General features: G+C 61.1%; 1 protein-coding gene and 1 long non-coding RNA gene across 5 annotated transcripts in view; one reads left to right on the forward strand and one right to left on the reverse strand.

The window, feature by feature from the left end:
• The first annotated feature begins 549 nt into the window (after positions 1–549).
• Positions 550–27,352, forward strand: part of DHRS3 (dehydrogenase/reductase 3) — a 38,511-nt gene continuing 11,708 nt past the window's right edge. Inside the window, exon 1 of one of the 4 annotated variants that reach the window (XM_072751160.1) lies at positions 550–629. Coding sequence is in view for 1 of the 4 variants with exons in the window: in XM_072751157.1 (XP_072607258.1) it covers positions 3,420–3,614 (195 nt within the window). In the remaining 3 variants the exon portion in view is untranslated. Of the gene's footprint in view, positions 630–1,548; positions 1,642–3,419; positions 3,615–20,142; positions 20,284–27,352 lie in introns of those variants that run through there. The other 3 variants (XM_072751159.1, XM_072751157.1, XM_072751158.1) reach the window with 3 other exon arrangements.
• On the reverse strand, positions 3,275–4,781 carry LOC140598015 (uncharacterized). Its single transcript, XR_012000181.1, has 2 exons — positions 4,074–4,781; positions 3,275–3,524 (listed from the first exon to the last, which is right to left on the reverse strand). It is a non-coding gene; the product is annotated as an uncharacterized lncRNA (long non-coding RNA).

Below are 27,352 nucleotides of genomic sequence, written 5' to 3' on the forward strand. Positions count from 1 at the left end.
ACTGGGGACTCGATCCCAGAACCCCGAGATCATAACCTGAGCCAAAGGCAGACACTTACCCGACTGAGCCCCCCAGGCGCCCCCTAGGCGCCCCCCAGGCACCCCTAGCCGTCTCATTTCTTAAATCAGAATAATGTGTAACGCTACCCTGAAGGTTGAAGAGTGCACGCCCTCCCGCCTGCCCGCTGCCTGCCCTGCAACCCAAAGACACACGCAGGGGACACGTAAGCAGGACCCACGGGTCCCCCAGCGGCTCTGGCGTCGGCACGGGGCGGGTAGCAGGTTGGGCACCAGGGGACACAGGCAGACGTGCCACTGTGCTTACGAGGGGCTTCATGCAAGTGCCGAGGTGGGGCTAGATGACCTTCTCGGCCTGGGAGGCTTGGGGTGTTGCCCCCACACGGGAGAAAGGTCTGGAAGGGAAAGGAGAGCTGGTGAGCGAGCAGGACAGGCAAGGCAGCGGGGGCAGCCTGGAGGCGCAGTGTCCCGGGCAGGCCACTAGGCGGCTCCGAGGATAACAGATGACAGATGACAACAGGCTGCGGGCGTTCCCGCTCCAGGCTCCCCGGCTCCGGAGCAGGCCCGCGGACACCAGGCGCGGCTGGGACCCAGGGGCCGGGCCCTCTCAGGTTGGGGCTCTTCTCCATTTTTAGAGGCCTCCAAGGTGGGAGGGGACAGGCACCTTGACGGAGTCCTGCCTTTAGCCAGGGCCTGGGGGTGAGGATGGCATCGGCCTGCCCTCTGGTCCGCGTCTGGGGGGCTGAATGGAGACAGGAGGGAGCCCCCGTCCCACCTCTCTCCTGCGAGCAAGCGGGGTGCGGTGGGAGGGGAAATCGGGTCCGTCTTTGAATCCCTCCTTCCTGTCGCTTCTGGCTGGGGCGCCAGGGAAATGGAGACAGGAATGCCCCACTGCAAGGTCAGTGGGAGGCTTGGTCAGAACCTAAGCCCTCCACGAAGGAGGCCCGTCCTCCAACCCCACCCTGCCGGTGGCTCTCCAGATGCTGCGCCTCCCAACTCACCCGGAAGGGAGCCTCACCTGCAGAGCTCCTCCCCAGAGCTAGAGGCTTCGTGGCCGAGGTAATCCCCAGCCCCCTCTCACCCCCAAGTCAGCTTCTCTGAAAGCCACGCTCTCCCCGATCCTCAGCAGAACTACCAGGTGGGGCCCCGAAGTGCCTGGTCCCCGCGCCCCAGGCCCACCCAGCCCTGCTGAATCAGACCGCCTGGGGGTGAGGCCCGAGCAAGCCTGGCGTGGGGGGGCGGGGGTGGGGGGACCTGCTGCCCCAGATCACAGAGGAGTTCCCTGCCCACCCTCCTCCTCCCTCCTCCTCCAGGCCTGGGACGGTCGGGGGCAGTGGGAGGCAAGTCCCATCAGCACTTTAAACCGAGGCTGCTTTTTTGTGACTCACCTCCCAGACTTCCTGCAACAGGCATCTCTAAATAGCAGGGTCCCACCCTCTGGCACAGCAGACGTTCTCCCCGGGGGGGCGGGGAGGGCGGGAGGTGGCAAGGTGGGTGCCAGGCTAGGGCAGCCCAAGGGGGACCCAAGGACAGAAGACGCGTGGCCTGTGCAGCTCAGGGGGCGCCCCGGTAGGACATCCTGTTTACAGGCTTTTGTTATTAAAGGAATTGCTGTCAATCAAGGTAATTCTAACCCTAGATGAGCAATAAATATGCTCCCAGCTAATCTTATGGGGATTTTATTGGCACCTTGGGGGCAGAGGTTCCTTTACCCTGCTCACCCCCGCCTCTCCATGCAAAACCCTGCTCCCCAGCTGATCCCCCACCTCCCCCTCCGGCCCTCCCCAGCCAGGAGACTAAGAAGTGAAGACAGAAGGCGGCCGGGCACAGGGCGAGGGCGGCTTCCCGGGGCTACCCGGAGGCAGGGGGTGACCAGAGAGCCTGACATAACCCCGGGTCGACCTGGCGGGATCAAGGCGGGCCTGCCCCCTGCCCCCCGGCCCCCGGCCCCCCGGCCCCCGAGGAACGGCTCCGGGAGTCGGTCCCAGCGTGCTCCAGGGGCCCGGCCGGCAAGTCCCGGCGCGCGGAGACAGGGCAGCGGCCCCGGCCGAGCGCCAGCCGCGGCGCCCCGAGTGCGCGCCCGGGAGCGCGCGTCGCGCACTGCGCAGGGGGAGGGGAGGCCGCGGCCGCCGCTCGCGGGCGCGGTAGTGAAGCCTCCCAACAACTTTAACTGTCAATCAGACTTAATGGGGTATTAAAAACTGGGGGGGGCGGGCGGGGGGTGGAAAGGGCAGCCCTCCCGCTCCGCGCCGCTGCGGCCCGGGGCGCGAATGGATAAGGCGGCGCTGCCGAGGGCGCCCGAGCCACACGCGCGGCGCACCCGGGCCCTCTCCAAGTTGGAAAGGACAAAAAGAAGGAGATAAATGTAACGAGGCCGGGAAAGGGCGCCGGAGCGAGCGGCCGGCCCCGGGGCTCCGCCGGGAGCGCGAGGCCGAGAGCCGGAGGCGCCGCGAGCGCGCGCGGGGGCGAGGCGCGCGCGGAGGGAAACTGACACCCGGACCCCCCGCTCCTCGCGCGCTGCGGGCCCGGGTCGCGGTCGGGCAATTTGCAGAATAGCGATGGGTCGGGAGACCTCCGCGGGCTGAACCCGGGGGCTCCGCGCACGCCCCCCGCCCCCCAGCACCAGCACCTCCAGCACCTCCAGCACCTCCAGCACCTCCAGCACCTCCACCACTTTTTCTCTATTTTTTTTTTTTTTTTTTTTCTGGAGAAGGGGTGGGGGGGGGGCGCGCTACAATTTGGAACCTTTTTTTTTCTTTTCTTTTTTTTTTTCCAATCTTGCACTTTGAAACCTCGGGACTGTAGCAGGGTGCGCGCGTGCGGTTGGTGCCTCCCCCCCCCCGCCCCCCACCCCCACCCCACCCCACCCCCACCCCCACCCCCGCCGCTGCCTAAACTCCTCTGCGAGCCTGTAAACATTTACCTGCGAATTCCCCAGCCCCGGCGGCTGCTGGGGCAAGAGGCTTCTTGTTAGAACTTTCCACCTCCGGCTTCCCCTCCAGCCCTCTCTGGCTGTCCCGACCTCCGCAGACGCTGTTGCTCCTCCCGAGCAGAATTTATCTCTTTTTTTTTTCTGTTTTGTTTTGTTTTGTTTTTCTTCTTCTTTTTTTTTTTTTCTTTTCTTTTTTTCTTTTTTTAACCCTCACCCTGTGTTTTGCATTTGGGGAGGGGAGGAAGAGGTGGTTTCCAAGAGTGGCCAAGGTGGGACGCCTCTCCGACCCTTGATTTGGGTTATTTATTATTATTGTTTGCGGTGTTTTCTTTTTTTTTTTTCTTTTTCTTTTTTTTTTTTTTTTTTTGATTGCTGTGTGGCTCGGTCCGGGGAGTTCCGCCGCGCCCCCCCCGTGCGCCCCCACCCCCACCCCTCCCCGCCCCCCCGGCCCGGCTCCGCGGCGCGGAGGATGGTGTGGAAATGGCTGGGCGCGTTGGTGGGGTTCCCTCTGCAGATCATCTACCTGGTGGCCAAAGCCGCCGTGGGGCTGGTGCTGCCCGCCAAGCTGCGGGACCTGTCACGGGAGAACGTGCTCATCACCGGCGGCGGGAGAGGCATCGGGCGCCAGCTCGCCCGCGAGTTCGCAGAACGCGGCGCCAGGAAGGTACGGGCCCCGCGCGGCGTGGGGAGGGCGCGCAGGCCGGGGGCGCGCAGGCCGGGGACGCCCCCCTGCAGCCGCGCCGGGACCCGCGCCCCCGAGCTGGGCACTGTCACCTTGCAGAGGTCCCGGGCTCCCAACTGTCTTCCTAGGGCAGGTCCGGAGCTGCCCCGCTCCTGCGCCTCGGCGCCCCTCCGCCCACCCCCATGCACACCCCGAAACCGAGGGCGCCCTCCCATTACCCCGCACTCCGCCCTGCCTCCCTCCCTCCCCAAGGAAGGTGCTGCGCGTTCCCCGGCGCCCTCCCCTCGGTGCCACCACCCCGGGGAGTGCAGGGTGTGTGCGCTCCTGGGTAGAGCCGGGAGCCGCCTGCTTGCTGGCTCCGGATTTTCCTTGGCAACCCGCTTCCCAGCCCCAACCCGGGCGGCTGCAGCTCCGCAGGCAGCGAGCCGGGGGGATACTTGCTTCGGGTCTGGAAGGGGGGAGAGGTCTCGCTCGCCTGTGCCTGTGCCTGTGCAGCCGGGCCTGACAAGCACTCCCACGCCCAGGTGTTTGGAAAATCTAGAAAGAGGGGGACAGTAGCTGACACAGAGTCCTTGTTCTCACCTTCAACCCTGCCCCCTCCCCTCCCCCAGATGCAGCCCCAGAGGGGTTCCCTCCCCATTAAGTGGGGAGGTGGCACAGCGCGGGGAGGGCCCCTCGCCCAAGGGCTGCCCTTCGCTTTGGGGCGGGTGCAGCATCTCTTCCTCTGGTTTTCCCAGACCTGGTGCCTGCGAGTGGGGAGGGTGAGCCGGCTGTCACCCAACTCTGACCCAAGCCAGGCTGACTCACCCAGTGACTAGAGCAAAGGAGAGAGAGGGAGAGAGAGAGAGAGGGGTTGGAGGCTGGCAGGCGGGACTGTCTCCAGCCGGCCCTGCGAGGAGGAAGAGCGAAAACAGGGAATTAGTTTGAAACTTCAACTGTGGAAGAACGAGGGGGTTGGGGGGGTGAAGGGGCCAGCAGAGCCAGCTGATCTGACACGGAGCCACATACCTAGGGGATTAAGTAAATATGTACTGTAGAAAACCAAACCTGCATGTAATTCCAGGTTGCTTTTGTTTTGTTAAATACTGCCCCGAGATTTACAATTCCTCCGGGGTGGCTCAGGCTGGGACTGAACTTTGGAGTCCGAACTATCAGCCGGAGCCGATGGCTCATTAACTCTTCCCCTGCCGGGGGCGTGGGGGAGGGGCGGCTGCGGCCGGGCAGGCGGCCGTTGGCTGTCCCCGGCTCCCGCTTCTCCTTGGGTGGTTTGGACAGCTGCTTGACCTTGCAGTTGGAAGGGTAGTTCGGAAGTGTTTTTAACCCTTGGACACACCGAAAAAGGAGAAGTGAGAGTTGTTTCATTTTCCTGGGGTGAGGCCCGCCGGAGGGTTCCCCAGAGCCCCGGGTTGGGGGGAGCCGGATGGCACGCGGAGGTGTCCTTGGGGGGGTATGTGGGGTGTGGGACGCTCAGTGTGATTGTCATTCCTTAGCTGTCTGCATCCCGCAGAAACTTTCTTCGGACTCTTCCAGCTGGCCCAAGTCCTGGTCTCTTTTACTGCTTTTGTAACTGGCTGCAGTAGGCTTACGAAGAACTCTTTTAGTCAATCTGGAAAAACTTGACTGACTATAAACAATCCTAAATTAAAGAAGTATATGGCATTGGCGGCGGCGGCGGCGGCGGGGGCGGTGGGGGGGGGGTGTTGGTGACTCGTAAAACAGTGCAGAGTGGCACCCTGCAAGTTCCTGCACCGGGGGACCGACCGTGTCCCACCTTACTAGGAATGGGCATCCTCTTCCAGGGAATAAACTCAGGGCCGGTTAGCAGTATGTCTTAGATTGGTATCCGGCCACCGGGAGCGGGATCCATAGGGGCCTGTGAAACTTGCAGTGCCATTCATGCTGGGGTTAGTCATCAGCCCTCAGGATGAACCCGAGTGCTCCCTCTAACTCGTAACTGTCTGACCAATTACTAAAGCTACTTTTTAATGAGCCCTCCACTTGCTGCCATGGTGGGGAATTTGGAATTTGTCTGAGTCCATCTGGGGCCAGTGAGAAGGCCCCGGGACCATCCCGAGCCAGGAGTGTTTGGGGGCCCACTGGGCTTGGGACAGAGGGCCAGGTGCTGTGGAGTGGGGACTTTCCAGGAGCCCACTGAGTGGGTTGTGGGTTTCGGGGTGGTCCTGGAGCCACTGCAGAGAGCCAGGGAGGGTGGCACCAGCCACAGCCTGATTCACAGATGACTGTCCTTCCTTCACCTCGGCAGAAGGAGAGGCGGCAATGACAGCCCTTCCAACCTGGATTTGGATGGGATTGGATCTGGAGGGGGAAGGTCCCCAAAAGGGAAAGAAAGAAGGAAGACCATAGCCTCTGCCAACAGGTGGCATATCCCAGAGGGAAATTCGTTTACCTTTGGGAAAGAGTGACAACCCGGTTTCCCATAATGATCTTTGGCAATAGGTGCTGGTGGCCGCGGTGGCGATAGTGTGCTTTAGGCTGCAAAGGTGACCCAAAGGAGGGTTTTTCTTAAAGGGACACAAAGGCTCCGGGAGCTAGAAAGCTCCCCACCTGGAGACATCTGTCCCTACCCACAGCTCACGGAGGTTAACAGAGGTAGGGCTGGCCATGGTTAGGGGCTCCAGGCGGAAGGGTCCTGCTCCATTATTCCCACTAGACTCCTTTTTCTTATTTTCTGTGCTCCCTGGAATTCCTCCCATGAAAGCAATCACTGAGCTTGGGCCCATCCCTCTTCCCCTCAAGGCTCCTGGCTAGCTAGTCAGCCTGCACAGCCTCCAAAGTCTTTGACCTTGACAGGGTTATTGGCAGGGGCCCCTGGGAGGAGGAGAAGTGGACTATTTGTTTGGAAGTATTTGCAGTGGCTGTTCCAGCTTTGGCACCAACATGAGGCAAATGGCTAGATTAAAGTCCTGGGCTGTGACTGCAGGCCCGTGGAGGCAGGCAGGGGCAACAGATGGGGGCCCAGTCCAGACATTTTAAGGAAGGGTCCAGCTGGGACTCGGGGGGCCATTCATTTCAGGGGGATAATATGAGAGCTGGCTCAGAGTTGCCTCTGCTTTGCTGTTACTGAGTTTGCATTATGTGGGTCGATAGCCTTGTTCCTAAAGCAGCTGGCGAGGGACTCGCCCTTTCTATAGATCTGTGAATCCTAGTCTCCTGCCCTATCCGTTCAGCAAGTCCCACCTCCTTCCCATTCCTGGCGCTGGGGCAGGCCCAGGCCCGTCTATGCCACGATGACCGTCTGGTTCACCGAACCTGCTTGCGGTGTCCGTCAGGTGTCTGGCACAGCTCCAGGCCTGGAGGGGGGTGGGGGTGCAACAGAGATAAATAAAGACCCAGAAACACGGCTAGGTGCTCAGAGGCAAGGCACCAGTTACAGTGCGTATTCCTCTCCTGGCCGCCCTAGCAAAGTACCACTACCTTGATGACTTACAGCAAAAATGTTCCCTCGGTTACGGAGGCCGCGGGTCTGAAATCCAGCTGTGAGCAGGGCCCCACTCTTTTAAGGACTCTAAGCGAGACTCCTTCCTTGCTTCTAACAGCTCCGTGGCTCCTGGCGTTCCTTGGCTTGTGGTGGCACCTCTCCTGTCTCTGCCTCCCCACGGGGCCTTAACCTCTCTGTCCAGCTCTGTGTCCCCTCCTCTCCTTGTAAGGATACCAGTCAGTGGGTAATGACGCCTCAACTAGTAATGAGCCTTAACTAATTACAATCTCCAAAAACCCTATTTCCAAATGAGGTCACATTCAGGGCTTCTAAAAGGGCAGGAATTGCCGGAGGTAGGGGAACGCCACCCCGGGGCGGGGGAGGGGGGGGGGTGCCCAGGAGAGCTGTTAATCTGTAACAAAGGCTCGCAGAAAGCTTCCTGAAGGAGGCCGCATTTGGGTTCCAAGCAAAAGGGATGTGGAAAGGTCACTCCAGGCGCAAGAAACCACCGGGTCGGAGACTATGTACCCCACTGGAACTGGGAAAGGGAGGCAGGAGGCAAAGAAGGACGATATTATAGAGTGGGCTCGGGAGCTGGGGAGGTGAGCAAGCGGTCGGTGTCTCCGACCCTGAGTCAGGCCAGTACAGAGGAGAACAGGAAAAAGGAGGAAGAGAGGGGATGGGTGCAGGCAGGGATTCTTGTGGGACCCAGAGCCACCTGGATGAAATAGCTTCTTAAACACTGATGTGGGAAAGTCACCAAAAAGGGGGTGCTGCGGAAGACAGCAGTGGCCCATCTCCCCCGCCCTCACCCTGAATGCAGACTTTGCTGGAAATTTCTGAGAAAAGGATCTGGCGCCTGTTTGATGCGGCTTAGAGCAAGAAGGTAGGCCACCTGTCGGACCTGTGACATCCAGAGAAAGCCTTTCAGCTGGTGGCATCAGGTCCCTGGGTTTCCAACAAGGGGCCTTGCACTTTGGACTATTACAAATGGGCAAACACCTCCCTCCTACTGACCCACCCACCTTCCTCGGGGAACAAGATGACGCAACTGGGGCCCAGTCTTGAACCCGTGGCCTGGCTTACCTGGGCTGGGAGGCAGAGACTGGGTTCAAGGCCCAGCTCTGCTACAACCCCAGGAAAGTACCTGCCTTGTCTGGGCGGCAGCTAAGAAGCACACCTGTAAAATGAGAGAGGACACAACGGCCCCCAAGACCCTGGCCTTAGAGTTCTCATCTCGTGGATCCGCCATCCGGGAAAGCAACAGACTGCCGAGCTCCCCGCGTGGGGAGGAAGAGACCTCTTCAGAGCACATTTGTCCTGTTCGCTGCTGATCTCAGCCTTTCTTGCTCCTCATCAGACCCACCGACTGAACAAGCAGCCGCACGGTGCTGGGAAATGTGCCTGCGCTGGGTAGAGGCCCCGGCCGCCGCTCAGCTGTCTCAGCACCTCCAGCTCGCGTCCGCCTTGGGTTTATTTCAACTCTTACAGGAGATGCTAATGTTTTTTGTTTTTTTTTTTTGACCTTTAGCTTTCAGGGGATTGAAATGTGGCCCAAATGCCCCAACTAGTGTATCAAGGAGAACTGCCAGCCTTTATCCTAAAGCCACCAAATTGTGCCTCAGGGCTTTAGAGGACGCCTGCTAGCTCTAGTGATACTGCGCTGAGCCAACGAGCTCGCGTTCAGTGCACCCAGCCCGTGCACCAGTGCTCACGTCGACTCCAGGCTCTCCTGAGCTTCGAGCTCCGCGGAGCCTGTGGCCCTGACCCCTGCACGGAGCCCTCTGCTCGCTCGCTCGCTCCTTATGGTTACTTTCCCTGCTCCGTTTCCATCTTGTTATTCGTCGAGGGCATCACTGAGAAATGACCTCAGCTGTGTTTCCCAGAAGGCAGCCCTCGGCCGTCGTCGTCGTTCCCTACCTAGGAAAGCTATCTGGTTGTCACAGTCACCGCAACTTGTCCCGGAAGGACCTTGTCCCGACCTGCCGCCACCTTCAAAACCCAACAGGGTTCTGGGCATCGGGGCAGGAATGATTCCAGACCCAACCTACTCCCCTTTATCCTCGTGCAAGAGCATGACGGCACCTAGAATGTTAGAAGTGGCTTCCTTGTCGTTGACTTCAGAAGGCACCATCTAAAACTACATCCAGTATATAAGATATTTGCAAGGAAACATTTGAAACACATGATTCAGATGAACCGTGAAGGTCAGGAAAAGTCAAAGCCAAATGAAAAGGAGAACAGGGAGTCTGTTTAGACGCTGGCGTTCTCCGATGCACACGCGTCTACTGTGGGACCCGTGCGGGAGCGATTAGAGCCCCAGAAAAACCAGTCCTCTGGATTCGCAGAAAGAGGGCACCAGATAGCTGACCGGGTTAGCGAGTGAACGGAGGGTGGGAGCTCATTCATTCATTCATGCATGCATGCATGCATTCGCTTGTTCATTCATTCCGCGAATCTCTGCACCTCCCGGGTGCCCTGTACACACCCCTGGAGATGCAGTAATGGGCGAAGCAGACAAAAATCCCCAGCCGCCCAAACAGCTGACAGTTTTGCGGAGGGGACCGACCGATAGTAAACAAGACACATAACACAGAGCACATGAGGTCGTATGAGGTGCTGAGGGGAAACCCAAAGAGGCAAAGCAGACCCAGAGGAGGGAGTAGCCTTCCAGGCAGGGGTGGGTGCCGGGCAGGGGGTGGGGAGCAGGGCCAGGCAGGTGGGGATCAACAATCTCCGTAACTGTCTGTGGCCCGGAGGCTGAGTGAGGCTGGGAGCAGTTGGAGGGTTTTGAGCAGAGAAGTGAAGAGCTCAGGAAGTCTTCGCAGGATCCTGGGGCTGCCAGAAGCCAGGACGAGGGGCGCGCGGTCAGGCGGCGGGAGCTAGCTCTCAGGAGGCCAGGGCTCCCCTCCGCAGCCTCCCCGGCAGACTTGCTCTGCCCTCCTCCGAGCGCGTTCCCAGCCTGGCTGTGCTCTCAGCTTCGCGCGTGGGATTTCGGAGATGCTGGCCGTGTCCCCGACATCTCTGCGCCCGCGTGGAAGTGAAGGGGCCGGCGGCGCATCTAGGCTGGAGCAGCCCCGGTGGAGTGGGCGGGAGTCCTCCGGGACCCAGGCCTCAGATCAGAGTCTGCTGGGGACCTGCTCTCTGCTAGGTCCTGATCTGTCCTCACTGATGCCACCGAGCTCGAGGGTGACAAGGCCCCGGGGTCATTGTGACTGCGTCCGATTGGCTCATCGATTCAGCCAGCGAGGCTTTGGAGTGGCCCCGGAGAAGCACATAAAAGAGGCTCTCTCCTGGTGGCACTTGGGGTCTGGTGTGACGACTGTCTCCAGATTGACAGCGCCCGTGATGTTTTGGAACCATGAGCCAGCTCCAGCAAGGTGACGTTAATGGCAATAAAGATTAATGCCCCCCCCCGCCCCCTCCCAAAATAAAATAAAAGCAAATGTGTTGGTGCCCAGAGTGAAGGAGACACTTTTCTGTTCCACTTTGTCAAAGGACCTTCCGGAGCTTTGTGGTCAGTATTGGTCAACACTTCGAGAGGGTCCTTGAGCAGCTGGAGGGTGTCCAGGAAGCGGGCTCCAGATGACCAGGGCTAGAAGCCATGGCCTAGGTTGGATGGCAGGTCCGCGGTGTTCGGTTGAGGACCTCAGGGGCTGGGGATGGAGTCGGCTGCCTCAAGACGCACGGAGGCAAGGGACCTGGTCCGGGTGGGATGGCGGGCCGCGCGGGGCCGTGGGGAGGCCTCGGGGATGCAGACCCAGGTCCGCCCCAGGAGCGCCCGCCTGCCCTCCGGAGCTTTCTGTAGCCCAGCGGGCTGCTCTCTAAGTGCAAGTGCCATGGGGAGGTTAGGTTCTGGGCGGCCACCTGGGTCCCTTCCACCCCTTAGGGTCTGGGCACCATCGTTGCCAGAGTGACATCAGTGAGGACAGTGACCCGGGCAGGGGGCAGAAGGAGGGGTGGACACCAGCATCCATCAAGCAAGGTCTCAGCACAACCTCCCCAGGGGCCTCCGGGGTTATGTCATTGCTCTGCCAGGGTTTTGCAGGGTGCTGGAGAGAGGAGGGCGCAGGGTGCAGGGCCAGCCCCGTTCCCGTCCTTCATGCCGACCCCCAGTCACACCTCCTCGGGCTCCTAGGGGTCCCCGTGACCGCGTGCCATCTGCCGCCCTGGTGCTGTAGTGACCATAGTGCTGCGATGACAGCCCCCCCCCCGCGTGACTGTGGCACCGTCCCCGGCTCCGTCCGGTGGTCTTGGTGACTGTTGGGTGCTGCTTCACCTCCACGGTCTTGCCCCTGCCCGGAGGCGGGTGGGATCGGCAGCCCGTTTGTAAGCTGGGGGTGATGTGAGAGGCCTGGGAGGTTCGGCCTCAGGCAGACCTGGAACTCAGGACTCGTCGCTAGAAAACTAGGCCCGTGGCGGTTGGGACAGATTGTCTGGGCCTGGCCCTGCGCGTCCCGGCCGGGGTTACGGGGGTCGAGAGACAAGCGGCCAAGTACACAGAGGGCTCCGGGCAGAGGCCGGAGAAGCTGTACCAGGGCCCACAGGATGGAGTAATAGGATGGGCCGGGAGGGGGTTCAGGTCCCCTTGACAAAAACAGTCTTTCAAGCACCCAGTGACCGTGGTTGCATACAGTGAACGGTGAACGGGGGGGGGGGGGGGACACGCTCGCCAGGGGTCAGGGTATCGGGGCTTCGGAGGGTTTGCTGTAAACAACCAACTGCTAAGCAGGAAAACAACACAGTTGTGCTTCACTCATTTGACAACCAGGGTAGCACCTCCAACCAGGCGTGCGGGAACAGGGAGTGCCGGCTGCCTCCAGCTCCCACCCGGCCGGGCCGTCCCGCGCGACCGAGGGCTTCGGTGGTACAGAGAAGGGAGCAATCACTGTTCATTAGGCGAAACCTTAGAAGACTTCTTGAAGGAAGTGGCAGCCGAGGGAGTTGTAGTCAGTCTTAACCTTTTGCTGGTTGCAGGACCCTCTGAGGACCTGAGGAAGGTATAAACCCTGCCCTGAGAAGAATACACGATGCACGTTTTTATACGTGCTGTCCACCCATCTGTGCTGTCCACCTGGGCTCTTACGGGGTCCTTGGGTGTCCCCGATGCCACCAGGTTAAGAAGTTTTGCGCTGGATCTAATAAAAATCCACCCAAGTCCCTCAGGCTTGGCTTCTGGTTCAAGACTAGAGCTCATAGCACAGCAGGGGACCCTCCGGGGTCCTGTGACCCAGAAGCCAGAGCCAAGCCCGGGTGGACAGCACAGATGGGCGGCCGGGTGGCTGGTAGGTAATGCCGACGACAGCCGCCGGGCACGGGCCACTGGGCCCCAGCCTTCCTGGCTCGGCTGGCCATCCCCTGCTTTGGGGAGCTCAACCTCGAATTCCCCTTTCGGAGGCCTCTCGGGGAAGCGGCTGGAAAAGCATTTCGATCGTGAACGATATGATCATTTCGTCCACATTTGAAACCTGCTCCCGGGAGGTGTTTGTGGATAACCGTCTCCCCCGTGCGTGCCGCACTTCTCCACACCTTTGGCCTCTCCGGGCCCCCAGAGACCCCAATGTACCACTTGAGTTTCTAGGATCCGGTTTTCCAGACTAGGTTCCAGAGTACCCGAGGGATTCCAAGAAGGTGGAGCCACTTGGGAGGTGGAGAAAATGGGGTTCGGAGGGGCCTCGCCTCCACTTCCCGAGACCAGCTTCACGTCTGTCTGTCTGCTGTGCTTGAATTCCGTGCAAAATTTTTGGGTGCATTTCGAAAGAATGTCATTACTCTAAAGAAAAAAATACATAAACATAGCTGTTCTAGGAACCACTCCGGCCACAGCCGCCTCCCCAGGCCACCCTCGCTGGCTCTGCCACGGTCATCTCACCGGGTCCCCAATCTTGGCTCTTTACCCCAAGGTGAGGAGGCTCCACACTGCCGGGTCGTCCTCTGAGCCGGTTCCTTTGCCTACGGGAGAGGGTCCCCACCACTCCTACCCCAGGCGCGTGGACCCCCTTCCGCCGCCACCACGGGGGAGTCCGTGAGCTAGAGACCCCAGCGTCTCAGGCAGGATGGGGGCGGCCGCCCGAATTCCGCGTCCAGCCCTGAAGGCACGCGATGCGGCCCCCCAGCCCCAGAGCCACGGCTTCGAGAGGCAGAGGCCGGCCCACCGACCCCAGCCCTCACGCATGAATTTAATCCCAAAAATCCCAGCTCCCAGCAAGCTGCCCTGTGACCTTAGACCAGTAACTTTCTGTCTCTGGGCTCCAGTTCCCCTGTCTGAAAAACGAAGGTGTGAAGATTCAGGGAGATAACATCGTTTGTAGGAAAGGATGGCTCCCTCCAGGCCGGGGTGGGGAGTCAGGGGCCGGGGCAGCTGCGGGGGGACAGTGGACACCCCCTAACCGCCGCTTTCTACCTTTTGCTTATTGAAGCAGGTACGAGGTACGTGCAGGTACGAGGGGTGTGCGGTGGGGGTGGGGGTGCAGAAGGCGAAGGACACGCGGCGGGATTTGTCCTGCTCCCGAGATTCCCCAGGAAGGTGGTGGTCCTACGCGTGCCCCAGAAGCCCGCAGCAGGCTTAGCTCTTGACCCCTTCTAGAAGCAGCGGGAGGGACTCTCACCCCACAGGGAGGGCTCAAAGCCCGGTGCTGGTTCCCCCCCAGGCTGAGGCCTCCACCCCTGTTGAGATGGCTGGTTACGACCCCCCACCCCTCGTGGGCAGGGGCTGGCCCGGCGCAGGCCCTCCCGTGGCTGCCGGGTAGAGGCTCCGGCCCCAGCTGCCCGCTTCCCTCCGTGCGTGTAGCCGGCGTTTTCGTCTCTGCATCCAAGTGGCTCAGTGGGTCGGGGTTGGCGGTGGTGAGGCCGAAGTCACAGGTTACCATGGCAACTCAGCACGCTTTGCGGCCCCTCATTGCCAGGTGTCTCTTCCCAGAGACTGCAGCCCCCCTAGGAGCAGGGGACAAGGCTTCCTACTCGCCAGGTGTCCCGGGCACGGTACCAGGCGCAGGGTGGGCACTTCATAAATGTTTGTTGCCTGAGCAAATGCATGACCCCCCCACCCCCCATCCTAGCTGGTTAGAGCCTGTGTTCACTGAGCACCTGCTGGCCCAGGTGGAGGGAGCACTGTACCTGGAGTCAAGGTGTTCACCGGGCTCCAGCCCAGTGGGCTCCAGCGCTGGTACCGTTACCATCCCCTGCCCACTGGTCAAGGCCCTCAAGGGCTGGTCACACAGCTAGTGGGCGGCCAAGCAGGATTTGAGCCCAGGGGGTCCTCGAACCAGCGAGGTGCGGTGCCTCTGCAGAGCAGAACAGGTCCTGCGGACCACACAGCAGACGGTGCCGCCGCCGCCGGGGGCTCCACATGAGTCAGCGTGGGCAGAGGTAGCCCTCGGATTGCTTCGTTGACTCTCGTGACCGGAAGGCCCGTGGGCAGGTCTGCTGCCGGGCCTGGCTTCGGGCTCCGGGGACTCGGGACTTGGTCTGTCTTGGGCCGGGCCCCCTCCCCGGCCGCCCGGCTGCTCGTGTCTGCCCCCAGCTGCCTCCAGTGCCCCCCAGCTCCCAGCCCGCAGGATAGACCCGGGTCTTCTCAGCAGTTCTCGAAGGGAACTCCAGTGCCCCCGGCTGTGACAGGGTTGAGCCTGAAGCCGTCACTACTGCAGGGTCACAGGCCTGTGTGAGTCGAGGGTGGACCAGCCCCAGCCCCAGCCAGTCACAGTGTTGGAGAGTGGCGAGGTGGCCTCCTGTTACAGGAGCGAGCGTGTCGGGAGCAGGTGTCAGCACTCCGGGTGAAGGTGTGCAGTCATCTCCAGTGGAAACTTCCAGGAGAACCTGTTAGCCAGTCCTCCCGAGTCTAGTCCTGCAGACCTTGTCAGGTCACTTCCAGACACTCCGGGGCTCAAAGGGGGAGCTGAAACCTCCTTGCCCTCAGGGAGTCTGCAGTTCAAAGAGGCAAAATGAGCAGCCAGTCAAGGTAGACTTCCTTTGTGCCCTTTTCTAGAAGATTGAAGGCCACCGTGATAGGAGAGTAAAGGAAGGCCCTTTGCTGGGTCCCTGTTCATAGTGGTGTTTCCCGGGTGTGAGAAGCCAGTTCTCCCTCTTTTCCGGCTACAGGCAGGTGAGCAGGAGGGAGCCCATACTGGGTCCTTCCAGGACCCCAATTCTCTGGGGTCCTTGAGGCGAGGACCCCCAGGACCAGGGACCCTGCAGAGCCCCGCCAGCCAGTGCAGGTGCTGGGAGCCTGGCGGGCAGGTCGTCCCGGGGAGCTGGGGCCAGGTGACCACGAAGGGCAGCGCGAGCTTCCTGCAAACAGGCACCAGACACACCCAGGCCATGACAGGCCACCTTTGGCTCCCGTCCCCGGATGGGGGTCCCGCCTCACCTCGCCGGGCTACTGCCCCGTGAACACGCAGCCGAGTGCAGCCCCGTGGGCGGGGAGGTGCGTCGTCCTGTGCTGGGGGCCACCGCGTGAGCCTTTGTGTTGGGAGGGGTGTGTGGGTGTGAGTGTGGGTGGGGTGTGCCTACACGCGCGCACGTGGGCTCACGCGTATTGAGCCTGCACACCCGCCTTCATTTGTTTTTCTTGCTCAGATTCAGCCAACTAGAGAATCGTAGTTCAGATTTTAAGCTCGAAAACCAACAAACCAAAGTCCATACGTTGGCTCTTCCGCTTACTTTGCTGAGTGACCCTGGGCAAGCTTCTAGACCCGTCCGAGCCTCAGTTTCCTCATCTGTAAAATGAAGACTCAGTGAGATAATGTAAAGAAAGTCCTGAGCACAGGGGCAGTGGCCTGGGGGGCTCAGGGGTTGAGCGTCTGCCTTGGGTTCAGGGCGTGACCCCGGGGTCCCGGGATCGAGCCCCCCGTCGGGCTCCCCAGAGGGAGCCTGCTTCTCCCTCTGCCTGTGTCTCTGCCTCTCTGTGTGTCTCTCATAAATAATTAAATACAATCTTTAAAAAAAGTAAGTCCTGAGCCCGAGGTGAGTACTCCGTACACGCTGGTCACGGTGGTAAGGCCAAGTCATGTTTGACTCTCCACTCCCACCTGTCCTGTACTCTCTTTACAAAAGCATCTCTTTATGGTTTTTAATTTTTTTTAAAGATGTATATATTTGAGGGAGAGAGCACGTGCACGAGCGGGCGAAGGGACAGAGGGAGATGAGAGCCCGGTGCGGTGCTCCATCTCACAGTCTCGTGACCCTGAGATCGGGACCTGAGCCGAAATCAAGAGCCGGACACTTAACCGACTGAACCCCGCAGGCGCCCCTGTGTCGGGTTCGTTTTAGGCAAAGCTGGTAGGTTCGCTGGGGAGGGGCTGCCGTGCCCCCGGGAGCCCACAGACCTTGGGGCAGACATGGAGTGTGATCCCGACTCCTCTGTCCGGCGGCCGCGGCCCAGGCCCTCAGCCTCTCCGTCGGGGGCGTGAAGCAGCGCGCACTGTGCTCTTGGGGTTCTGGAGGTCAGAAGGCCGGCACGGGCCTCCCTGGGCTCAGGCCAGAGGGTCAGGGGCCCTCCTTTGGAGGCTCTCCGGGAGGATCTGTATCCTTGCCCTCTCAGCTCCTAGAGGCACCTGTGTCCCTTGGCTCGTGGCCCCTTCCTGGGTCTTCGAGGCCAGCAGCTCCCACGCTCACATCTTCCTCTTCCTCCAGCTCCTGTAAACCTTGTCTGGTTTTAAGGCCCCTTTTGGGATTATACTGGGCCCATCTGGATCATCCAGGATAGCCTGTCCTTTTTAAAGTGAGTTGATTAGCAAATTTAATTCCATCTGCAACCCTAATCCTCCTTTCCCTCATAAAGTAACACATTCACAAATTCTGGGGATTAGGACCGGGTGTCACCGGGAAGCTTTGTCATCCGCAAAGTGACAGTGCTAATCCCAACCTCCCAGGGCCATTGGGAGGATTCCAGGAGTGGTCCAACCTGCTGAGCAGGGGCTCAGAAAATGCTGGTTGGTCCTGCCCTGAGCACCTGCTGAATCCAGAACTCTGTTCCAGGCACCACCCAGAGTCACCAGGGGTGGAAGATGTCGCAGTTTCCGCACGGCGCAGCTGGCACTGTGACCAGGGCAGTAGGACATCATCAGGGGAGGTGCCCTTGGAGAGCGAACCAGAAACAGGGGACTTTAATGGACCCTGTGCTGGGTGGGCAGCGGCTTCACGTAAGAGACTACTCTGGGTCAACCCGGAAGGCCCTCTAATGGGGGTAGATTTGACAGGAGGGACGGGCAATCCAGGGGACGACCTTGGGTCGTGGGGACCAGGTGCACATCACAAGGAAAAAACACAGGCGCCTGGGTGGCTCCATCTGTTAAGCGTCTGCCTTCGATTCAGGTCATGATCCCAGGGTCCTGGGATCGAGTCCCACATCGGGCTCCGTGCTCAGTGGGGAGTCTGCTTCTCCCCCTGCACCTCCCCGCACCCCTGGCTACTGGCACTCGCTCCCTCTCTCTGTCTCTCTCTCTCTTATACACACTCACGTGGGCACACTCTCTCTCAAATAAATAAATAAAATCTTAAAAAAAAAATAATAAGGTTCTGGGTCCCAGCCTCAGTCTAGCCGGGGAAATGGACCAGTGGCCCCCAGTGACGTGTACCACGTGATGACTGTTCTGACGGGCAAACCGTGGTGGGACCCCAGTGGGCACGGGGTCCGGCTTTCCAGCCAGTCTCTGCAGTGCTTCCTCGACATTTAGTGATTTTCAGGGACAATCCGGTTTGCTCCCCAGAGCAACCCTGCGAGGCAGGATATTCCTGTCCCCATTGTTAAAATGAGAAAGCTCGGGCTCAGAGAGGCCGAGTCCTCGCCTAACGTCACACAGCGCACAGGGTCATGGGACTGGCAGGCAGGCGCTCTGACTTCTGGAGAAGGCCGGCTGGCCATGTCAGCTCGGGGGCCTCAGGTGAGGCGGCATCAAGGAGGGTGAGGCCGAGACACCCCGGGGCAAAGGGGAAGAGCCAGTCTGGAAAATAGGAGACGAGCTTTCCTGGGTAGAACAGGGGTGCGAGGAGGCTGGCCTCGGTGGCCACGTGTGCGGGTGGGACTTGATGGCAGAGCACTGGGAGCCAAGAAGCCTTTCTACGCGGCGCGGGGCGGACTGGGCTCCCGGGAGGTCGGGGGAGGCTGCTTTTCCAACAGAATCCTCCCCTTCCTGGGGGCTGGTGCTCAGGGGAAAGCCCTCCTGGCCCAGCTTCCTGGGCTGGGGCTGAGGCCCACGCGGGCATCCTCTCGCCTGCGCAGGAGGCCTGGCCAGGCCGGTCCCCGCTGCAGGGTCCCACTGCTCCCCGAATGCCCCAGCCGTCGCGGCCCAGATCCCCAGCCCCAGAGCATGACGCCAGCCAGAAGGGTCGGCTCCGTGGCGTTTGACCTTCGTCCAGCAGAGATTAAACCAATTCCTAATTAATCGCCTGTGGGATAGATGGTTACCTTGGCACAGCTTGCAAGTCACTTAAAGCTTGTCCTCAGGAGGCCCGTCCATAAATCATGGTCCGTGAGCCGAAGGTCTTCCTGGGACACGCCAGCTGTGTGTCAGTGGGCGCAGGAGCTCGGGGGCCCCCGAATGTCTGCTTGGGACGGGGTGGGGGATGCCGAAGGAGCTACCCCGGTGAAAAATCTGTCTTTTCTTTCCCAAAATCTGTATTCTCACCTCCACCAGCAGCCCCAGGAGTCCTGCCAGGCTTGGTTTCCCAGCTCAGCCACTCCTGGCTGCACCCTTGACCTCTCCGGGACCTCAGTGCCCCATCTGTAAGGCGGGCCAGCTCCGGCCCAGCCCCTTGCAGACTTGCTTGAACGTACGGGTGGATTTAAGAGGGGCACACAGAAAGGAGCCGAGGACCTTGGAGATTTGGGGTTCGAGAGGTTGCAGAGCTTGAGACCAGCCCCTGAGCTGTAACGCTGGCGACCACTGTATGTGACTGTTTCCCTGTTAAATCTATTCTGCTTCTGTACCGACCACTTTTGTCTCACACGTGCAAAGTGGGGAACTGGGGGTCAGCCGCCCGTTGGGATGTGCCGTCCACTCCGCATCCTGGGATGCATCCATCGGAGCCGTGCTCCCTGCTGTCAGGGAAGGGGGAGGCATGTGCCTTGGCACTGGGTGCCCCTCCGCTCACAGCCCTGCCCGGCTTCCGGGGCGTGGCACCTGGGGGGCACTCTGGGCCCCACGCTCAGGAGGTTCCCGCATTTCTGAACGTCCCGCCGTTGCGGTCTTGAAATGCTCAATGATTCTTTAACCTGGGGCCCCGCGAGGGAGGTGGCCGGTGCTCACGGTAGCCGCACCCCGTGCACGGTCCGGCTCACCCCTCCCGAGGTCCCCTTCGGGACACCGTATCACCCGTTCCGCGGGGGACGCAACATGACAACATGATTCCATTCGTTCATTCACAAGCTCCTCGGGCACCTGATGGCCATGCCCGGTGCTGGGAATTCATCCCGGGAACCTGCGTTCTAGTAGGTGTGTGTCGGGGGAGCAAAGAAATGACGGTTAACGTTTCAGACCGTGACAAAGTGCCGTAGAGACAATAAAACGGGGTGATGTGAGGGAGACAGATTTAAGTGTGAGCTTCAGTGCCAGGGAGGCTGGGCCGGGCGCTGGCATGAAGCTGTGCTTTGCTGCGTCCCTGGGCCCCTTTATAAAGATCCGGGGTTATTTCCAGTCCCTCCCCCAGTCCTCATAGGACTTCAGTTAGTAGGACCCGTGCGGGAGGGCTCCTTAGCCCACGGGGCTGATTCCCCGTAGGTCCCCACGGCCCCAGGCACCCACAGTACACTCAGGAGGCAGGTGTGGTGGGTGGGTGGGTGAGCGGACGCCCTGCCTCGGTGTCTCCGGGCGTCTCCGGGCGCCTTGGAGGCCCGGAGGCCGGGGGCGGGGGGCGGGGGGGCTGCTTGCACTTTTGACCTTTCCACCAGCACGGGGAGGCCGGTTTCGATTCTCCCCGCTTCCCCCAGAGGGAGATGGTGAAGCCCAGAGATGCCAAGTGACTCATCCAAAAGTCACACAGCAAATCAGCTCCAGAGCCCCGCGCTTCCCGCCCCCGAGGGCGGTTCAGACACCTGGCGCTGCCAAGGGCCGCAGCCCGGGGCGGATCTGGGAGCTCCGGGGACAGGGGGTCCCTGCGGCCGAGGGGCGGCCGGTGGGCAGGCCACGCTGGCACTGCTGACCCCCGAGGGCTGGGCCCCCAGCGCCTCTGCTTCCGCGAAGAGGCCCGAGCTTCCCAGAAAGCCGAGCACAAAAGGCAGGCACTTCCCCAATCTGTTGGGCAGGGCGCCCGCAGCTGACCCCCGGCCCCCGGGGAGGCCGCCCTGGGGTCCCCAGCCGAGAGGCCGACCCCAGATGGAGCGGGGAGGAGGGAGGCGGGAGGGAGGCGGGAGGGAGGCGGCGCTCCAGCTGGGCCGCTGCCGGCGGGGGGCGGCGAGGGTTCACGCGGCGGCCAGCAGACTGGCTGCGTGTTGCAATGTCTGGTGGCGTTTGCAGCATCCTGTCCGCGGCAGCTGGGGTAACCTCGGGCCGCCGAGCGTGTGTGGCGCAGGCCCGGCCTCCAGGCCGCTGGCACCTTGCATCTCATCTGCAGCTCCGGGGTCAGCCGCGGGCCAGCGGAGCCCTGACGTCACGCGGCGTTTGTTTACCGGGAGGGAGGAAGCTGGGCGGCGGCTGGGGGGCGCCCCGACTGCCCCCCCACTGCCCCCACCTGCCCCCCACCCAATCCCCGCACCCCAGCCCCACTAGGCCCTCCTCTGCCCCATGTGCACCCCGCCCCATCCCCAACGCAGCCCCCCCACCTCCCCTGCCCCCCGCCGGCCCCCACCTGGCCCCTCTGCACCCCAGCCCCAGCCCCACTGGGCCCTCCTCCACCCCATGTGCACCCCACCCCATCCCCAAAGCGGGGGCCGCCCCACCTTCCCTTCCCTCCCCCGGCCCCCACCTGGCCCCTCTGCACCCCGGCCCCAGCCCCACTGGACCCTCCTCTGCCCCGTGTGCACCCCACCCAGCCCCAACCTCCCCCCACCCCACCCCCTCGGCCCCCTCATCCCCATCCCCATCCCGGCCCCCCCACCCCTCCGCGCTGCTGCGGACACCTCCCAGACGCCCCCCCCACCTCCCCCCTCCACATCTACCGCCCACTGCTCCCCTACCCTCTCCTTTCCTTTTCTATCCGCCAAATGGGCTCCCTGCCCAGTCCCCACCCAGGACTCCAGCCCAGCCCCACCCCGCCCCCTCCCGGGACCCCCGCGGGCCCCCACCCTGCGCCCGCCCCTGGGCCCACTTTCAGAAAGACTTCCTGGAGCCTCCTGCCAGACCCGTTGAGGTTTCGCCCGGGCTCCTCCTGCCACCCCCTCAGCCCGTCATGTGAGCGCGGACCCGCCTCCCTGCGGACGGTGGAGGCTCGGCGGCTGGTGGGGGGGGCGCTTTGTTATTGGAAACTGGCGTGTTTCCCCGCGGCTAGGTGGGTTCTAGGTGGGTTCGGGGCGCTGGACTGGCATCGGGGCACCTCTTCCTGCGAGGCTGTCCTCGCCACCTGGGACCCCACCCTCCCGCGGTCCCTCACTTGCCACCCCCGCCCCCCATGCTTGAGCCAAGTGTTCTGGAAGTAGAAGCACCTGGGGGTGGGAGTCAGGATCTTGCTCTTCTCCATACCTGGACCTGCCAGAGCACACCTTCCCTGGAGGGGGAGGCCCCGGGGCTCGGTGCCTGACATCGTTTCCCCATCTTCTCAGGCCAAACCCTCTTCCTGTGGCAGCCAGTCCTGAACCCCTCCTCTCCCCCCAGCTCCACCCAACTGCCCCAGCCCCCCCCCACCTTCCATCCCTCTCACCTGTCCCCTGCCTGTAGGGCATCTCCTTACTCCGCCCCCCCCACTGCTCTGGTTCCCACCCTCATTCCAACCCCCCCCCCCCATCCAGCAGTCAGGACTTATTCCAAAATCCAAGTCAGAGGCTGTTATTTCACGGGTCACAAGGCTCTGAAGGGCTTCCATTCTCGCTGGGAGTAGAATTCAAAGCCCCCCATCACCCCCCCCAGCTACATTCCCTAATTTCATGTCTCCCACTCAGCTCTGCCCCTTGACCTCCCCCAATACCCTGAGCTCATTCCCCCACCCCCACCCCTGGGCCTTTGCACTGGCTGTTCCCTCTGCCTGGAAGGTTCTTCCCCTGATGTCTGCATCCTTCCCTCTTTCACTTCCCTCAGTCTGCCCAAATGTTACCCCGCCGGAGGGGCTTTCCCTGCCCCCACTTGCATTTAATACCACTCCTACCCCGTGACCGTCCACCTAGCCGGTCCTGCCCCGCCCATGCACCTTTGGCCACCTGCATGTATTACATAGTCGACTTGGTCCTATGTTCGTTGTCCTCGTCCTCCCCATTCCCATGAAAGCGAATGCGGGGAGAGTGGGATGAACTTGTGCCCTGCCGTGTTCCAGGGCTTGCGACCCTGCCCCGCGCGTAGCCGCCACGCAGTAATCTCCCTCGAATGTGTGAGTGAGTGAGGACAGGGAGCGGTGGAGGAGCTTGGCTTTGGGGTTCAGGTTGAAGCATTGCTTCGAGACTTGTGGCAGCGTAGCCCGCGTGGGTGACTCGGCCTGTCTGAGCTTCAGCCCTGCACTGCAGTAGTGGCCGCGTTTCTCAGGATGGTGCTACCGACGGTGTGCACCGTGCTACAGGGTGGCCTGCGACCGCTGGCTCTGCTCTCCCCCTCTCGCCACCTCGAGGTCAGGTGGTGTTCTCTACCAGGAGGTCCAGACGGGGGAACTGAGGCAGAGGTCATGGGGCTTCAGCTAAGCAACTCTGGCCCGGGTTTTCCCACCCCCGCACCCCCCGGCTTTTGCCACATGTGGTCAAAGGGTAGACAGAAGGAGGTGCAGCCCTGGGGGCCAGGCCCATAGGCTCTTAATGTTTGTGAAAAGAAACATCAGCCCTTGAGTTTCTGGCTGGAAGTGGGAAGTTGTTCTGCTCTTCTGCAGAGTCAGCCTTTGAGGTAGTTTCCCCGGGAGGGTTTTCCCAGTGGCTCCCGAACCAAAAGGATTCACAAGAGTCACACCCTGGGATGAGACGGGACGTAGCCCAGTGGTCACACTTGGATTCTGAACAGTTGCGGAGACATGGCTCTTGGCAGATGGAAGTATGAGGTGGAGGGGGGCGGGTGGGGGGTGCCCTCTATCCTCAGGGACGTAGGACCTCCTTCACGGAGGGAGATGTGCGGCCCAGGGACCGGGAGAGATCTGGACAGTAAAAGAGCAGGGGCGTGCACAGGGATGTTTATGGCGTCTTCATGCCTAACTGCCGAGACTTGCACCTCCTGGCCCTCCCGTAGGTGAACGGATAAATCAGCCGAATCCTTCAAACAATGGGCTATTAATTCGGCACCAAGAAGAAACGAGCTGTGAAGCCACGAAAAGACATGGAGGCACCCTGTGTGTTACCCAGTGAAAGGAGCCAGCCTGAAGAGGCTGTGTACGGTGATTCCAACTCCATGACATTCTAGAAAAGGCCGAACCACGGAGTTCTTTAAAGGGTCATTCATTGCGGGGGGGTTGGGAGGAGGGGAGGATGAACAGGTGCAGCACAGGAGACTTTTCGGGCAGTGAAGCTCTGTGTGGTAGTGCAGTGGTGGGTACATGTCGTCATACGTTTGTCCAGACCCACAGAATTTACACCGGGAGTGAGCTCGGGTGTCAGCTGTGGCCTCCGGGTGGTAGGGACGCGTCGGCGCGGCGTCCTCAGCGGTGGCAAGGGCACCTGCCACCCTGCCGGGGGATGTTGGGATGTTGGCAGTGGGAGGCCGTGCAGGAGTGGGTGCGGGGGGGAGCGTGGGAAGTCTCTGTACCTTCTGCTCAATTTTGCTGTGAACCTAGAACTGCTCTAAAAAAACTAAATCTTAAAAAAAAAAAGCTTCCAGGGGTCCCATAGTGCCTATGGATCAAACACGTTCTTGGTCCCAGTGGTCAAGGGCGGTGGTGATTGGACTCTACCTCGACCCGTCCGTGCTGCCGCCCTCTCCCGGGGCCTCCACGCCACCAGCTCCGCGGGACCCCACGCATGCGGCTGCCCCCCTGGAAGAAGTCTCCTCTTTTCTCTGTGTGTCCCTCTTCTGCCCCTTATAAGGACACCTGTCTTTGGATTTTAGGGTCCACCCTAATCCAGGGTGATCTCTTCTCAAGATCCGTAAATTAATCGCATCTGCAAAGACCCTTTTACCAAACAAGATCACATTCGCGGCGATCAGGGGTTGGGACTGGACGTACCTTCTTGGGGGACACAAGTCAAGCTGTTCACCCCCGCAGGGCCGCCGTGAGGACTACACCTAAAGCGCCTAGAGCAGGGCCTGGCACACAGTGAGCGCCCCAGGAGCATTAGCCGGGGCCGCGGTCCGCCCCTCCTCCTCGTCCACGGGAGGACCACGGATGCTCCCGGCACACCCTCTCCCCCCGCCACCTGCCCTGCGCGCCGCGCTGGCCTGTGCTCGGGACAGTGGCTCCTGTCCTCACCTGCCCTCTCACCTCAGCCTCTAAAGGCCCCTGGTCTCCTCTCAGGGGCCTGATGGTCGTCACTGTCACCCACACAGTAAATACTTGGTCGGTGGGACCATGTGCTGCCCTGTGGGAGGTAGACGCTGGCCATCCAGTCCTTGTCGCTGCTGTGTGCTCAGTGACAGCTGTGCGATGAAGACATACGTATGTCCCTTTATGGGGTCACTTTGCTCCCGCAGGGGAAGTGCGGTGGCCAAGGGCACAGGACCGGGCCTCACGGCCAGCAGGCTGGAGTCCCCGCTGAGTACCTTCGGGTGTGTCCGTGCCTCGGTTTTCTCACTTACAGAATGGGCTCAGCCTCCCTCCTAGCGCTGTCAGGGGACTAGGGGAGAGACTGCAGCGGGGGTCCCACAGCAAGCCCGCGGTAGCCAGAACCTTCTCGGCGGCCCCGGCAGGGAATGCAGCCCTGGCGAGCCTGTCCTGCCTGTCACGCGGGCAGCTCGGCGGGGCAGGAGCGGGAAGGGGGAGCCGCCTCCAGCCCAGCTCCCATGCAGGGAGGCCCAGTGCCTTTGCCGGGGCCGGTGGAAAGCTTACAAAGTCCAAAAGGTCTCGGGGCGGCGTCCCATCGCTGTCCTGGGTGTGGGGGCGTTGCCTTTGGGCGAAGCGCCGGTAGGCTGGCTGCGTGCGCGGGACGACAGGCTGGCGCTCCCCGTGGGCGAGAGTAGAGGCAGCCGGTTGGGGTCCATCCCCAGGAAAAAAAGCTTCTGTCCTGGAGAAGAAGGGCTAAGGATCCAGAGCCATAGCATGAAACTTTATTTTTAGCAACAGAATCTTTGTACAAATGGCCCTTCTAGAAGACTAATAAAAGTGGCACCTGGGTGGCTCAGTTGGTTAAGTGCCCAACTCTTGGTTTCCGCTCAGGCCCTGATCTCAGGGTCCGGGGATCCAGCCCCGTGTTGGGCTCCACACTCAGCAGGGAGTCTGCTTCTCTCTCCCCCTCCCCTCTCCGCTGCTAAAATAAATAAATGAATATATATATATATATATATATATTTTTTTTTTTTTTTAATGTGGGTCTGGAGCCCGATGCAAACCTGGAGCCTGATGTGGGGCTTGATCCCAGGACCCTGGGACCACCTCCCAACCTAAGGCAGATGCCTGACCAGCTAAGCCACTCAGATGCCCCAATCTTTTTTTTTTTTTTTTAATGTCACCGCTCCAGGTGGCCAGGACCCTGGCTACCAAGCCTCCCACCCCCAGGGTCCCCAGAGCTCAGCATGAAACCCTCTCCTGGGAAATCTTCCTACAGGGCGCCCTGCACCCCACCCTGAGGTTGGACAGAGTCCCCACCTCCGTGGGCCGGGGGTGTGGACAAAGGAGGGTCTTTCTAGACCGGAGAGGTCCCTAAGATCCTGTGGTTCTGCCCCAGTTAAGGCTGTGTCTGGCAGCAAGGCAGCGAAGGCCAGTTGGGGTCCTCCAGGCGTCTGTCACCCCAGTGACTCCAGTTTTATGGGGGGATAGTGGGATCTTCTGGGAGCAAGGGGGGGACCTATTTCTGTTCTTGGATTAATAGGAATAATAATAGCTCGTCTTTACCTATCCTTCTGCACCTTCCCAGCCACCCTTTGAGATTAATAACGTGAATTGACAGGGAGGCCCCGTGGGTTTTCTCAGTCTGTGTAACGCCTGAGCGGCGCATCGGAGGATGGAGCCCGTCCGGCTGCTGAGCCTGTGTTCTAGGCAACTCTACTCAGAAGGACGGGGATCTCTTTTTGGAAATGGACGGGGCTATGAAGGAGGGGAAAAGTCAAAATTTAACTTGTACCGGAGGGCGCGTGTCTGCACCCCTGCAGGGCACTCGCCCACCCCTTCCTGGCCACACTGAGTTTTTTGTTGCTTGCCCGTTCTCGTCTGGCCACAGGGATGGATCCGTATTGATGTCTTCCCGCTGGAGGTGCTAAGAGCGGAGGAAAGCTCTGCAGCTCTAAATCGCGACCCTCCCAGCCCCTACCCTGCCATGGTTTGGGGTCTCTGGTGGGTATTTTCTTCCTTCTGAGAAGCCAACCCAACCCCACTTCACTCCAAGACGTGGAGCCCATGAGACATGAACTGTTCTGCTAAAGACGTTCCCAGGGACCCGGATCTTTCCGGGGCTGCCAATTACAAACAGATGCTCCTCCCGGGACCCACCCAGAGACCACCCAGCTCACGTCACTGGGGGGGGGACCGTGCTCCGCAGCGGAGCTCCAGCAACGAATGCCAAGTCCAGGCGTTCGTGCAAAGCCCTTCTGGGCAGAGAAAGCAAGACTGGGTGGAGAAGAGTCACTCACTGTTCTCTGGTCAGCAGATTTTTCTAGAGACCTCCCGGAGCCAGTGGCATGTGACAGTGTTAGCTGGCTTTTACTCCGCGCCTGGTGCTAAGGTTGTAGGATGGACAGAGGGGATGGGATTCCCCGGAGGGCCTTGCCAGCTTGTGGGGAGGCGGCGGTCAGCATGGGCGGTGGGCACTGCGCGTCCTCAGTCCCCCTGCACCGCAGCTTGTAAGCGGACGGACCTTGGGCGAGTCCTCTGACCTGCCGGGGCCTCACGGGAGAACGGACAGAGTAACCTTAACCACTTAGGAACTGTGAGGGTGAACGGAAAAGACCCGGAGGTACCGAGCCCGTGGGAGTGCTCACTGGCTGCTGGCTGTCGTGGGCATGGGAGGGAGGGTGGAAGGAGCCACCGGGAGCTGCAGAACGGAGGGGCCCTTCAGGCGGGGTTCTGTAGGACGAGCAGGAGCCCAAGTAGCCTTGGCATCGACAGCAGAGAAAACCGGCCCGTGCCGGGCACCAGGTAG

Source organism: Vulpes vulpes, chromosome 2 (genome assembly GCF_048418805.1).
Source record: "Vulpes vulpes isolate BD-2025 chromosome 2, VulVul3, whole genome shotgun sequence".
NCBI classification, from domain to species: domain Eukaryota; kingdom Metazoa; phylum Chordata; class Mammalia; order Carnivora; family Canidae; genus Vulpes; species Vulpes vulpes.